General features: G+C 46.6%; 1 protein-coding gene across 5 annotated transcripts in view; it reads right to left on the bottom strand.

The window, feature by feature from the left end:
- The window catches only part of rho-7 (rhomboid family intramembrane serine protease rho-7), a 376470-nt gene that overhangs the window by 151507 nt on the left and 209511 nt on the right, over positions 1 to 15452 (bottom strand). For all 5 annotated transcript variants that reach the window (XM_075887456.1, XM_075887447.1, XM_075887453.1 and 2 more), the window contains one exon: positions 85 to 229. In XM_075887456.1, coding sequence (XP_075743571.1) covers positions 85 to 229 — 145 coding nt within the window. The remainder of the gene's footprint in view (positions 1 to 84; positions 230 to 15452) is intronic.

Raw genomic sequence — 15452 nt, 5'->3', positions numbered from 1 at the left:
ACTGCCAACTCCTAACTAAAAAAACTAAACAGCAAATGTATAGTACTTGACTGTGGAAGTGAGCAATACAAGAAGCATGCTCACTGGATGTCGGATGGGAGACAAAGTATCGCAGCATAACAGGCTCCATCCGGGGAACTCGCCACAGCAGAAAGACTACAGCGTTGGCTGCAATCAGGCCATACGCCACCCGATCGCCCTCCGGAATACTGTGCCACCACGTGTTTAGCTGGGGAAAAACAAGAAAATGAATCATTGATAGCATCTCTCAGATTCCTCTAACAGTGTTAGGGCGATAGGAGGGTGATCCATAATTTCTTTCATACTTGGCGTACCATGTACGACAGCTTATTACACAGAATGTGCGAATATTCAAACAGTTTTCTAATAATGTTGGCTATTTGATTCCCACTGAGGGTTTACTATTTGAAAAATTCAAACTTCCAGAAAATAAATATAACAGTTTCATTAGCTGAAAATCAAATCACAGCGCTTCTATATCATGTCATAAACATCATTACCCTCGCAATCTTTGGCCCAAAATGGCTCACAGCTGTGCCCTGAAACTATTTTGGAAAAGGTAGCTCAATCAGTGTGCAGGCCAGAAAGACCATGAAAATGTGAAGCACAGCTTGTGCTTATACATACTATGTCCGTTCGATTTACCTGCCCCAAATGGCTACTGGTGGTACACGAGAAGTTCACAAATTGTGCAGCATGAGTTCAGTTGTGCAGACACAGTGCACGCCAGAAAGGTACTGAAATGGTGCCGACCTTTTTCTTTTGCGTTACTTACACCGTCCACCTGACAAATGGCAAACCACACATCTGGGCAAATGCGGTTGATCAAATCTAAAGTTTGAAGACGACCCATCTGCCCAGGAAAATGCATAGTGTAAAACACGAAAAGATACATCGACCACGAAAAAAACACAGGTGCAAACATTTGGAAAAGTACACAGGTACGCAGACGCAAGTACGAAGCCTATGCCTGAATGATGGTTTGTCTCCTCAGCTGCTAGTGCACACAACTGCGCTAGGTGGGCTCTGTTAACATATAGTGTGCAGAAAAATCATGAACCAGCACTGCAACACCTCCTGCACCTTTTGAAATGTATGGCATGGTTCAGGAGTTTTATAGCACACGAAAAAACACGGACAGAGAAGGATGTGACACACACAGCCACTAAATTGCAATGATGTTTTCAGCACTGTTGGACATGGTGTAACTAATAAGTGTAACTAAGAAGATATGGTGTAACTAAGAGGTGTAACTAGATAAAACGGTGTCCATGGCAACTATATTTTCACACCCACCACTGAGGATGGTAATGAGAGTGATTCTTGTTTTTATTATTAGTAGTATTATTTTGTGGGGCCAAAAAGCCATTTGGCTGTTTTGGGCAAGCGAATGAGCAATCTCTTGATTGATTGATTGTTCACTACAGTGGACTAAAGCCATCTGGCACGTCCACGTATTGTCCGACACACAACCAGTCCATAAGGTTAGAAAATTGTGCAAGAAATGGACCTTGTAGGTCACTTGTTGTCATCTTGGTTTATACAAAATATACCAAGTTCGTAAATTACATACATCCACACGAAACGAAACGACGAAGTAGGCATGTAAACGGTCCTTATTGTTTTTGACAACATCATAAAAAATATTATTGTTCAAATTACTTATTGCTTACATATAACATGGCGCACTCGCATTATGAAAGGAGCTGTCGCTCTCCGGTCACACATTTCCGTCTTCAGCTGCCCTAGAACAGCCTTCTCAAGCACGCTGCCCTCACACCTCTCGCAAATGAACCGCTGCCTTCATCGCACTTTCTTTCTTTGTTTTTTTTCCCCTAATAAGTGCAGTCAAGAGCTAAACAGACATGACTCGTCTAGAGCACTCTGTTCTTCTGAGGGAACCCCTGTGGTCAAAATGTTTTGATACATGACCGCAAGACAAACTAATTATTTCCGAATGGTTGTTCAAGTTTCAGTCATTTTGGAGGTATTTTTATGTTGTTAGAATGCCAGCGCCAAATTGCCTTCAGATACCACCAATATACAGGTGATTTCTGAAAGGTATTTCAAATGGCAGTGTTGGGCATTTGAAACGTAGCCTCTTTGGGGAGTTTCGTACCCCATCTGGAGTCTATATCGACCATATGACGATAATACCATCTCAAGTAGCCATCATAACTCGGTCAAATGAGATATCAAATGCAAAACTTGAGCTCTATTATCAGAAAATGAAATGTCACAGTAGCTTACCACCTCACTGAAGCCGACAGTGAAGTAAAGGTTCGTGACTGCCACCTCCCCCATGCTAGTGGGTAAAGATAAGCGCACAGACATTAAAGACGATAGTCTTTCTTGGGGTACTTCGACACAAAAATTTTAGTTTGTATGTCTGTCTGTTTCTCCGCCCAAAGGGTATCCAAAACGGCCAAAATCCAACCCCATCCACAGCACTCACCAGTATTACTCAAGTTTTAGCATTCATACTTGTGCAATTGCCAATTAAAAAGCAATTATTGTGCATATATGAGGCAAATTAACAACACGTCAATATTCTGTGGTGTGTCTCTTCATACTAGAGAAGGCATACAGAAGTAATTTTAAAAACTGTGACGTTTATCACACTGCGCTGACAATGCAACGCTATGCACAAAAATGTGTTTCAAACACTTTACTAAAAACAACACGGTGCTGGCACCCACCCGTCGCTTCAGGTTCCACATTTTATCACCTCCAAAACGGGCGCGCACGCCATCCTTTGTTTTCTAAGATAACTGCCGGATAGCGCTCATTTCTCATGTGGCTCGATGCGCTCGTTCGCGTCTGCTACATAGATCGAGGCAGTGCCTCCAGAATACAATTCACCAATTTTCTTGCACAGAACATCAGATAAACATTTTGTTAACTTTCCCCAGAAATAAGAATATCATCTTTCGAAGACATTTGCAGTGAAAGATGCACATACGAGGCCAATATTTTTTGCGGTGCGATTCTTCTGCTTGGGCATCCGATATGCATATAGAGGCCTCAAAGGAGCACTGACATCAATTTTCAGAATCGAGATGTGTCCTTTATTTGATTGCTGGGTGTGTGTAGATTATCATGGCCAAATTATCATTATCATGGCTGTCTCGTGGAAGTTATTTTACTTTGACGGCAAACAGCGTATGGGAGCTTCATAGAAATAGATTGCCTTGCGACATGGACACTTGTGCTACGTGTTCGGTGTGATATATTCCACATATACCGTCCTGAGTGACGATGTTGAAAATGCGCTCATTCGTCCCGTTTGATCTTCATCGCATCACTTTGAATGATTTCGTGAAATCACCAAGATGCAAAACACCTATAAAAAAATGGCGAAAGAAAAGAGCATAATTCAATGTGTGCTTGTCAGTCAGAATGTCGAGGAACCGTTGCAGTTGCAGTCATCTGGTTCGAAGCCTGAAAAAAGTGCAATGAAGGTGTCTTTTACATGCGGAGCATGTTATACTAGGGGCTAGTCATGCGCTGTCGTCGTCCGCAGCCTCCCCTCCTTCTATGCCAGCCATCTGTGCATCCCTTCCTCCTCTCAACACAGCGCGCGCTGCACTCCCTTCTCCCCTCCGCACGCCGCGCAACTTTTAGTTTTATATGCGCCAGCTGTGTGCTAACGCGCGCATGCGCAGGCCAGGGCCGGCACTCGCCATAAATAACCGAGTGTCGGGGCGGGGCGCCGTTCGTCGGTTGGTTTGTGCGGTCGCTCCACGTCCGGTGTCGCTGGTGAAAATGAATGCTAACGAATCCGCAAACACACACAGACGTCCCTTCCAATCAGGGCGTGAAAACGTCGACAAGAATATGGCTGACGAGTTTGAACGTATGCAGAAAAACAGGCTGGACACCATCACCCAACAATACTTTCGCGCGCTCGAAGACCTTGACTACGAGTTCCACTTAACCTGGCACTGCTCAACACCAGGTCGCTGGGCGCTCATGCGATTGACGTCGTGCAAGACCCCGTACTCCGCAGAGTGGATGTACTCTGCTTCACCGAGACGTGGAACGCCACCGATGACGTCGACGTTGCAAAATACGCTGGTTGCAACCCATGTGTGCATGCATGGGTTGCAACGACCTGTGGGCGGCGTGGAAATTTACGTCAAGCGTGACGACGTCGACTCCGTCGAAGACCTCCGACTGCGGCCCGGCGCTTAACAACGCGCCAACGGCGAGCATTGCGTCGCTAGCATCTGCGGAGTTGACGTCATGACGATGTACCTCGCGCCCAACCTATCGCGTGCCGCTGTGGAAAAGTACGTCTACGAAGCCGCGGAAAAATATCTGAAATAACAACGACCCTTCATGATGGTTGGCAAATTGAACGTCGACGTCATCAAGGACCATTGGGTGGTTGAATACATGAAGTCGCGGCACTCGCTGAAACGAGCAACGCATGACGGCAAACATCATCCGACCCCGGTTCGCGGCACATGCATCGACCACGTCTTTGCATATTTCGACCTTCGACCGCTGCAACCAGACCCATTCATCCTTCACTTTACAGACCATAAAGCCATTCTGCTCAAAATACCCAAAGCGTCTCATAAATAAACACAGCCTTTCGCAGCATACGTGCGTGCGTGTTCACTCGTGTTCACTCATAACACACACGCATGTCGCAAATTACAAACCACATTTACTGCAGTTCAACATATATGCTCCACATGCTAACTAGTGTTTCCACTCGGGAAACTGAAGTCATTTTTTTATTACACGTTACACGTCAACATCCCTCAAGAGGAAGGTATATAACAGCTGTATCTTGCTGGTACTTAGCTACGGAGCAGAAACCTGGAGACTTACAAAGAGGGTTCAGCTTAAATTGAGGACGACGCAGCGAGCAACGGAAAGAAAATGGTAGGTGTAACCTTAAGAGACAAGAAGAGAGTAGAATGGATTAGGGAACAAACGGGGGTTAAGGATATCATAGCTGAAATCAAGAAGAAGAAATGGACATGGGCAGGGCATGTAGCGCGTAGACAGGATAACCGCTGGTCATTAAGGGTAACTGACTGGATTCCCAGAGAAGGGAAGCGGGTTAGGGGGAGACAGAAGATTAGGTGGGTAGATGAGATTAAGAAGTTTGCGGGTATAAATTGGCAGCAGCAAGCACAGGACCGGGTTAACTGGCAGAACATGGGAGAGGCCTTTGTCCTGCAGTGGACGTAGTCAGGCTGATGATGATGATGATGACACGTCAACATGACCACGAGCTATCAAAATGCAGAAGCATAAAGACAGATATCATCACTAATAAGCAACACGCAGGCATCTTCAATAGTAAATTTTAGTTCATCTGTAGACTTCTCAGTGTATGCATAATACCGCATACACAGAGGTAGCAGAGCTCAGGCTGATCGAAGATAAAAAAGGTGATCTTGCTGTTCGGCTGCCGAGAATTGGTGTGTCAGCGTCTATCTGCGTTTTTGTTTGTGTTGTAACGTGACACTTGTGGAGGTGCTAGGCCGCAACCTTGCCAAATGCTTCATACTCCCGCTCGGAGCCGTTCATCTTAGTGTTGTTGATCGCCGTCCTAGTGAAGCCGCCATTAGACGCTAGGATTCTAGCAGATGTAGGCAGTCTTGAATGTTTATGTCTACAGATTACGTGCTGGGGCCATAGCTTTCTTTTGTACGCGTGCTACAGGCCTCCAGACTCAGCTCCAGATTATCTAATCACGTGGCAAGCACATATGTCTCTGTATCTTAATAAAAAAATATTTTTAATAGGTGATTTCGATTTGCCCACCATCGACTGGGACCGGTTGCAAACTTGTACGCAGCCTAACAAAAATGAGAATGCTATTTTTAACATCATGCTCACACACGACCTAATTCAACTAGTTAAACAACCTACTCGTGTACAAGGACAATCGAACTCTATTTTAGACTTGGTGTTTGTGAATCGCGACTTTTCTGAGCACTCTGTATTAATAGAACAAGGGTTATCGGATCATAGCCTTGTCAGCGTATCTATTCCGCTCCTGAAATTCGTTTGTTATAAAAAACCGTCCGTTCAAACTTTTAAAGATTATTCTAGAGCAAACGACGCTTGCGTGTTGAACATATGGAAGCGGCCTTAGTTGACTTCAGCAATAATGTCAATGACGCATGCGCTCTTTGGGATCGCTTTTTGGAAGTATACCGCTACTGTATCACCAACTTTGTACCGAACAAACGTAAAAAAACTAACAAACGCACACCTTGGATGACACGCAGTATCATGCATCTAAAGTGGAAAATTAAAAGATTGAAAAAGAGGCATGCCCAGCGAGATGTGATCCAAAAGCTACAAAGAAGCCTGGCAAGTGAAGTGCAACAATCCAAAGACTATTACTTTAAAACGTTAATGCCAAACTTTATTAAAAGCGACCCAACAAAGTTCTGGAGTTATCTATCCGATAACAAAAAGCCAGTGACGTCAATTTCTGTCAAAGGGCGCACGGTTACAAATCGCAGTGACATCGCAAATCACTTCAACAGTTATTTTCAGAGCGTGTTTGCCAATTCAGCAATATGTGTACCAGAAACGTTTTTGTTTGAACCATGTGAAGCGAATTTGATTTCTTATTCTGGTTTGGTTTCAATGCTTTTAAACTTGAAAGCAAAAAAATGCTGTGGTCCTGATGACCTTCCCAACGTGTTTCTTCGGCGTTATGCTGAATGCGTCGCCAAATTTTTTGTTGTAATCTTCCAAGCGTCCTTACTAACTGCAACACTACCACGTGACTGGAGGATCGCTAGAGTCATCCCTATCTTTAAAAAAGGGGATCGATTAATTCCGGATAACTACCGTCCTATATCTTTAACTTCAACATGCTGCAAATTAATTGAACATATCATAGCCAACTGTATTCTTGAATTCCTTGAAATATACTCGATTCTAACAAGCTTCCAACATGGTTTTAGGAAAGGCTATTCGACTGTGACTCAACTGGTCACCGTCACACACGAGTTTGCAAAAGCCCTTGATAATAATGTCCAGGTAGACACAATTTTTCTTGATCTTAGCAAAGCATTTGACAAAGTTCCTCATGACAAATTAATTCAAAAATTAAAAAATATAAATCTTCCCGAAAGTTTGGTAGCGTGGGTGTCTAGGTATCTGAAGAATGGAGAGCAGTATGTCTTGATTGATGGTCATGCCTCGAGCTGTCTTCCTGTCACATCCGGAGTGCCTCAAGGTTGTGTTCTGAGGCCGTTGCTTTTTCTGTTATACATCAATGATATCGTCACTGTAGTTACTCCCACCACTCATGTCCGGCTGTTTGCAGATGACTGTATTTTATTCCGTGAAATCTCCAGCATGCAAGATCAAATAGAACTTAACACAAACCTGGACAATATATACAGTTGGTGCAGGGATTGGGGCATGGTTGTCAACGCAGAGAAAACTGTTTCCCTCCGCATAACGCGCAAAAAATCTCCATTCCAATTTCAGTACACACTGGGATCATGCGCGGTGAACCAAGTCAACAGCTTCAAATACTTAGGCGTAACGTTCACTAGTAATCTTTCCTGGAACTTGCACATAGAAAACATCTGCTCCTCCGCTTTTCGAAAACTGTGTTTCTTGAGACACAAACTTCGTAATTCGCCTCCAAGTGTTAAACTTCTTTGCTACCATTCATACGTTAGACCAAAACTTGAGCATGCTACTGTAGTATGGGACCCGTATACCAAAAATAACATCGATAAATTGGAAAAGATTCAGAGGAAAGCTGTCAGGTTCATTTTTTCAAAATTTCGTCGCACATATTCTCCCTCTGATTTAATGATTGCCAATGACATTCCCAAGCTTCAGTTAAGAAGACAAAAATTTCGTCTCGATTTCCTCTGCTCACTTACTAAACATGAATTGGCTATCGACCCCTCCCTGTATATATCCGCCCTGACCACAAAACACACGCGGCACCATAACCCTAGATCACTAACACCATACTAAGCGCATACCGATACTTACAAATTTTCATTTTTCCCGCGTACCGTGGCTGAATGGAATTCCATTGCTGAACTGTACTTATTAGATTCTGTATAGCCCCATTTTTTTTGTTAGTGTTGTTGTTTGTGTGTTGGATTGACAATGCAATGTCCGCCGTTTCATTTTTCGTCCCTTTTGCTATTTTTGTATTATTGTGCTATTCAAGAGCTCGTCCTGCCAGGACCACAACTGTGGTCTGCAGTATGTATTAAATAAAAATAAATAAAAATAAATAAAATAAATAAATCTAACCCGGACACATTGCCACCTATTGGAACTCCCGTGCACCGGTTCATCGGGGGCTGATAGGCCTCGTGCCAGAGTTCCCTCCTTCCATGGAACCTCGCAGGTGCCGATTACCTCACCAAATGGCCAACGCCAGTCCGCAACCAGCACCCCAAGGCCCCCCGCCGACACAGCCTTCACAGGTAACCATCTTTCAACCGCTGATTCCCGATCACTTTAGTGGCGACGCCCATGAAGACTGTAACGAATTGCTTGAGCACTATGAGTGTGTTGCCAAGAATAATCTGTGGCCTGAACAAGAAAAGCTCTCACGCACCTATTTCTACCTTGACGGCCGTGCGCAAATTTGGTACGAGAACAGAGAAGCCAGTCTGTTAACTTGGGGTGACTTCCGACAACAGCTTGTCGACACGTTCGCAGTCTATCGATGGGACCGTGCGCAGCAGCTGTTAAAGCTACGGGTTCAAAAACCCAATGAAAGCGTTGCTATGTTCGCTGACGATATGACTCGTCTTTTTCCTCGAGCTGACCCGAACATGAGTGAAGATAGGGAGTTGAGCTACCTCATGAGTGGCGTTAAAGAAAAACTTTTTGCCGGGCTACTGCGCCACCCTCCAAGTACTGTAGTTGACTTTATTATTGAGGCTACGGCTATTGTGAGCGGGCCCTCCATCAACAATGCAGGCAGTATGATCGAATGTCTAGCAGTGCCCCAATCAATGCTGCCGCCATGCCTGAGAATAAAAGCTCCCTGCGAAACCTCATTAGAGAGATAGTTCGCGAAGAACTACAGAAGCTCCGGACTCCGGTTCCTCGAACCCCGTTGCGTCTGTCACTGAACGCGACGAAATCCGCCACGCATTTTCTACCACTGGTCCTGATGACGAGCATCGTCCCATGAGCTACGCCAACGCTCTCCGACGTTCACCATCTGCTATATCGCCGCCATATTGCCTAGTGCCTGCTGCCAAGCCAACCGACATACCACCAGCCATCCACGCATCACCAAAGACATCGTCGCAAGATGGGAGGCTCAGACGTCCACCGCTCTGAAGAACAAACGCATGGGGCACAATCGATCGACGTCCACTATGCTTTAACTGCGGAGGTGCAGGTCATATTGCCCGTCATTGCTGGCACCGCAGTGATTCGTTCCGCCCTCTTCGAACATGGTCTGACGATCGACATGCGAACGAAGAATACATACCACGCCAGGACAACGCCTCTTTCCAAGGAGCCCGCTCTCATGTTTACGACTACCGTACTTCTGACGAGGAGGCAATACCTACTCGCCAGCCAGGTTTAAGATGTCAATCCCGCTCTCCTTCTCCCGCCCATTCGCCTTCGTCACACCGACGTACCTTCGCGGACCTTAACGCAAGGTCACCCAGACCGCATCAAGGAAACTGAGGGCAGCTACCTCCAGGGGTAAGGTTGCTGGCCATGAAGATGACAATGAAAAGCCCCCAATACACGACACTGTAAAGCCGACAAGAGATGAGAGCGACGACATTGTGACTGCTGACCTTAGTCTTTTCTTGACAGCTAGAAAGTAACAGCCTTAGTCGACATTGGTGCCGACTTTTCTATTATCAGTCAGGACCTCGCCGTCCGCCTCAAGAAAGTGAAGACGCCGTGGACAGGCCCTCAAATAAGGATGACAGGTGGTCAGTTATTGATGCCCTCTGGAAGGTGCACAGAGACAATTGACATAGGAGGTTCTTCTTTCGTTGCGTCGTTCATCGTTCTTGCCGCATGCTGCAAGGGTCTAATTATTGGTATGAACTTCTTACGAGAGTACAGCGCCGTCATCAATATCCCAGACAGTTTGATTAAGTTCCGCAACAGTTCGGGGGCACCTGAATGTCCACAGGCACGACCAAACCAATTGCATCTAACTGATGACGATGTGGTTCTTCCTCCTCGGTCATGCACGTTTGTTTCTGTGGCAGCCGCTGTCCAGTTTGATGGCGCAGGAGTTGCAGATCGAGTAAGCTCGCTCCTCCTAACACACGGCATTTCTGTTGCAAGAGATATCGTCAGTGTCGCCGCTGGACGCACGGACTGACAAATTTTAGTGGTGAGTGCCGGCACCTTCCAAAAGGCATGGCCGTCGCTTTCTTCGACAATATCACAGACGCAGATGGCTGCTTGACAGTAGTCGACGAGGCGCCAAAATATGATTCAACACCAGTTCTCGACGTCGGCACTACTTTGCCTAAGAACGAGCAAAAGAGGCTTCTTGAGCTACTGGCCGAATTCCAAGACTGCTTTTTGACAACATCGAGAATTGGCCGCATTCCTCTAACCAAGCATCGAATAATCACTGAGTACATGGCGAGACCAATTCACCAAAACCCCTATCGTGTGGCTTCAAAGAAACGCGAAGTGATACAAGAGCAAGTCGATAAAATGCTAGAAGATGACGTCATTCAGCCCTCAAAAAGCCCCTGGGCGTCACCTGTAGTCCTCGTTTAAAAAAAGACAGCAGCCTGCGCTTCTGTGTAGATTACAGAAAACTGAATTAGGTGACAAAGAGAGATGTGTATCCACTTCCTCGTATAGATGGCTATCTCGACAGATTTCAACATACTCGTTACTTTTCATCGATGGACTTGAGGAGTGTATATTGGCAAATCGAGGCAGACCCGAGAGACCGCAAGAAGACTGCTTTTGTGACACCAGATGGCTTACATGAATTTGAAGTCTTGCCCTTTGGTTTATGCTCAGCGCCTGCTATCTTTCAAAGACTCATGAATACTGTACTTTACGTGTTGAAGTGGAAAACCTGCTTGGTCTACCTTGATAATGCCATAGTTTTTGCCGCAACATTTGACCAGCACCTTAAAAGACTTGAGATAGTTTTACAAGCCATACGGTCTGCGGGCTTGACGTTGAAGCCTGAAAAGTGCCACTTTTACTATGAACAACTGCAAGTTCTTGGCCACGTTGTCAGTCACGCAGGCATTCGTCCTGATCCTGAAAAAATTGCAGCTGTTGCACAGTTCCCGGTGCCGACTAATAAGAAGGCTGCCCGACGATTCCTCGGCCTATGTGCGTATATAGGTGATTCATCGCGAACTTCGCACGCATCTCATCACCGTTAACCCGCCTCACGAAAGAAGACGTTGCCTTTAATAACTTGCGCCAGAGACTGCAGATGCCTCCAGTGCTTGCCAACTTTGAAGAGAAAGCCCCAACGATGCTACACACTGATGCCAGCAATGTTGGTCTGAGAGCTGTGCTCGTGCAGCTGCCAAAAGGCACAGAAAGAGTACTCACCTATGCAAGTCGAACACTAACTCGCGCTGAGACTAATTACTCCAGGACTGAGAAAGAACGCCTTGCCGTGGTATGGGCGGTCACAAAACTTCGCCCGTATTTATACAGCCACCCTTTGAGAGTCATCAGCGACCACCATTCACTGTGTTGGTTGATGAATCTTAAAGATCCTACCGGGCAAATAGCGCGATAGAGTCTCAGGCTGCAGGAGTACGACATGACAGTCAAACACAAGTCATGAAACTGCTACGTGGACGCTGACTGTCTATCCCGCTCACCAATTGAATCGGCAACTCCATCTGATGAGGAGGAAACAGCATTCCTCGGTGTGATCGACATGACCGCCATTGCGCAGCAACAATGTGACGACCCTGAGCTACTTGCCCGAATTAATTACTTGGATGGAATATCTCAGCAGGCACAAACTGTTTTCATCATTTTGCTTACGGGGCGGATATTATACAAAACAAACTTCTCTTCGACAGGATCTGCCTATTTGCTCGTCATCCCAGCAGCCCTTCGCTCCGAAGTACTCAAAGCATGCCACAACGAGGTGACTTCAGGCTACTTAGTTTACGCAAGAACATTGGCCAGAGTACGGCAACGCTACTACTGGCCAAGACTGACCATAGCCGTAAAGAAGCACCATGTTCGCACTTGCCTCGACTGCCAGCGACGGAAGTCACTGCCGACTAAACCAGCTGGCTTCCTGCAGCCCGTGCAGGTCCCAAGAACACCATTCGACCAGATTGGCATCAATATTTTGGGCCCACTTCCTACTTTTCCTGCCAGGAACCGCTGGGTTTGTCGCGACTAATTACCTGACTTGTTATGCTAAAACAAAGGCCATTCAGAGAGGTACAGCAGAGGAGGTGGCACAATTTTTCATTGAGAATGTTGTCCTGCAGCACGGTGCGCCAAGCGTCGTAATCACAGACAGAGGAACCGCATTTACGGCAGCTCTTTTGGATCAAGTCCTCATGCTGAGAGGAACAACCCATTGTAAGACCACCGCCTATTACCCGCAAACGAACGGGCTTACTCAGCATCTGAACAAAACAATTGAAGACATGCTTTCAATGTACGTAGACGTCGAACACAAAAATTGGGATGAAATCTTGCCATATATCATGTTTGCATACAAAAACGGCCAAGCAAGAAACAACCCGGATGAGCCCGTTCAGCCTAATTCACGGAAGGGAAGTACGAACCATGTTAGATGCGATGCTAGCGCGCGAATGTGACGACATTGACCAGGACGCCGAGATATTTACAGAATGAGCAGAAAAAGCAGGGCAACTAGCACGCTTGCGAATCCAGCAGCAGCAAGAGTACAATGCAAACCGCTACAATTCTCGCCGCAGAACAGTCGTTTACGAGACTGCCGACAGAGTACGGGTTTGGACGCCCATACGGAAACGAGGACGCTCCGAAAAGCTCCTAAGAAGATACTTTGGGCCATACCCAGTACTACGACGACTGAGTGATGTAACTTACGAGGTCGTTCCCGACCTCGTAACTAGTTCCTGAACTAGTTCACGTTGTACGCATGAAGCCTTATGTCAGGTAGTGACTGTGCAAGACATTTCTTAAAAAAAAACTGCACTACTGATCTAGCATCGAACAATGCTCTTTAAGAGGGAGGCTAATGACGCGTGTGTGCAGGTGGACAAAAACGACGATAAGAGGATTTGGCAGACACCAGGTAGTGGAGCTCTGGCTGATCGAAGATAAAAAAGGTGATCTTGCTGTTCGGCTGCTGAGAATCTCTGTGTCGCCTATCTGCCTTTTGTTCGCATTGTACCGCGACAATATGTATATAAAAAAGAGTTCCTGCTTGGCTACTGGCTGCTTCGTACTTCTTGTTGGCCGGCGCTTCACCGTCGTGCCCTGTGTTCCCTGTGTTCTCCATGCGGCACGTTCGCGTAAGAAACCGTCCAGGTTTAAGGACTTTGTGTCTTAAATTCTTCTTTCTTACTCGTATGTTGGAATGTGTACCATTCGTGTGCATTATTGTGTGTATGCTGTACATTTATTTATTCTATAAGGTTATAAGGGATTGCTATGCTGCGAGTTTTTGTTGTAGGTTATTTCCATGATGCGCAGTGTACATAGCTATTTTTTTCCTCCTTCTCATGGCACTTTTCTCTTCTTCAATTGGTTACCTTACGACAAAAGTAGGGGGATATTAAGGTTGTAAATACAGAAGTTATATGTATCATTCTCCAAAAATTGTATAAGATTATAAAAGTTACTAATGTACCATTCATCATTGCATAAGGATCTTAGAGCCACATGTCCTTTTCATTTTAGGGAGGGATTATGTGGTGTGTTTTGGTTATAGTTTCATGGTTTCCAGTTTCGGTTCCTTGTGAAGTATTTTCGCCCTCAGGAGGTGCTACTCTGTGTATATATGCGCGTCATAGTATAAAATAAAAGAGTTCCTGCTTGGCTACTGGCTGCTGCGTACTTCTTGTTGGTTGGCGCTTCAGCACCGTGCCCTGTGTTCTTCTTGCGGCGCATTCGCCGCACGATACTACCGTTTGGCAACGAGGATCTTCAATCCACGTGCATCAGGCATCAAGGTGGGCATCCAGCCTTCTTCCTCGTGTTGTCGACTCAGCACCCAAGCAAGCTGTCCCACTGGTACTGTATTTTCTGCATCCGTTCCTACTTTTCTACACTTTCGTGCCAGTTCTATCACGAGGTCTACCGAGGTGCGCGTCTCCCTAAACTGCCTTCTAGATCTTCATGCCACTGTAGTAAGCCAATTCATAGCCGGTGGATTCGTAACCGGTAAAGTCGATTCGTAGCCGGTGGAGCCTGAATTTGGCGCGGCAGGCGATATCCTCGCTTTCGACCTGATTGTCTCTGGCATCGCGTCCCCGCACCTACAAAGAATTTTTTTAAAGATGGGCATGGACTTCTCCATACAGAAGGCGCTCGATGTAGCGAGAAAGGAGGAGCGCCTCGACCGTACGTTGCTACAGGTATCGGGACCACAAGTCGACGCAGTGTCGTCGCGTCCGATTCAAGATGGCGGCTCAGCTCACCGAGCTATTCAACATGGCAGGGCAAAGGGTGGCCGTCCTCACTAAGCTACGCTGCAAGATGGTGCCGGCAAGACTTCTCCTTCGTGTACCTCCTCTCCAGCTTCGCCGCCAGCTCGTGCGAGTGCCTGTTACCGCTGTGGCTCGACACGGATTTGGACCAACTCCGCCGCTTGCCTTGCCAGGAGCTGGACGTGTTCACGGTGTGGACATCGTGGACACCTCGCGCGGGTCTGCCGCACTACTACGGAGTCGACCGGTGATCAAGACACATCGACGGTGATCATACAGTTACTATCCTGCAAGTGGCTACAACGATTCTGGCTTAGACTGAGAGTGTGCTCACTGGGGCTGCACCTGTTGGCGTCTCAGCTGGTTGTGTTCCTGAAGCGCCTGCTCCTACCATGTTGCCTGCAATTGGGCATATCCGGAGTACTTTTATACTGCGAGGATGGCAGTTCCGGTTGGGTCTGCTGATGCTACCGTACTTTGCCTGCATCAGCTGTCTATTCATCAGTTGTGCCATTTGCTCCCGTTCTGCCTGCTGCTACTTCCACTCCGGCTCTACTTCTTCCAACTGATGATGATCTCCGGGATACTGTTTCTGTTTGCCATTCCTCGGAGATGCACCTGCCGAGCGTGACAGCCGAGATTCCAGAGTCAGTTCCAATTCAGCGTGCGGTGGTGGTGCTTCCACTAGTCGTGTCTGCACCGGTCGTGCCTGTTCCTGTTCTATGCACGGTGCCTGCATCGGTGACGCCGAGCCGTGTCCCATCCGAGCGTTGTTTTACGCATGTTCCGGCCTCTACTGTGCCAGGAGCACACTTGAATGAC

This window comes from Rhipicephalus microplus, chromosome 1, assembly GCF_043290135.1.
Source record: "Rhipicephalus microplus isolate Deutch F79 chromosome 1, USDA_Rmic, whole genome shotgun sequence".
In the NCBI taxonomy this organism is placed as follows: Eukaryota; Metazoa; Arthropoda; class Arachnida; order Ixodida; family Ixodidae; genus Rhipicephalus; species Rhipicephalus microplus.
This window is presented reverse-complemented; position numbering and strand designations above follow the sequence as displayed.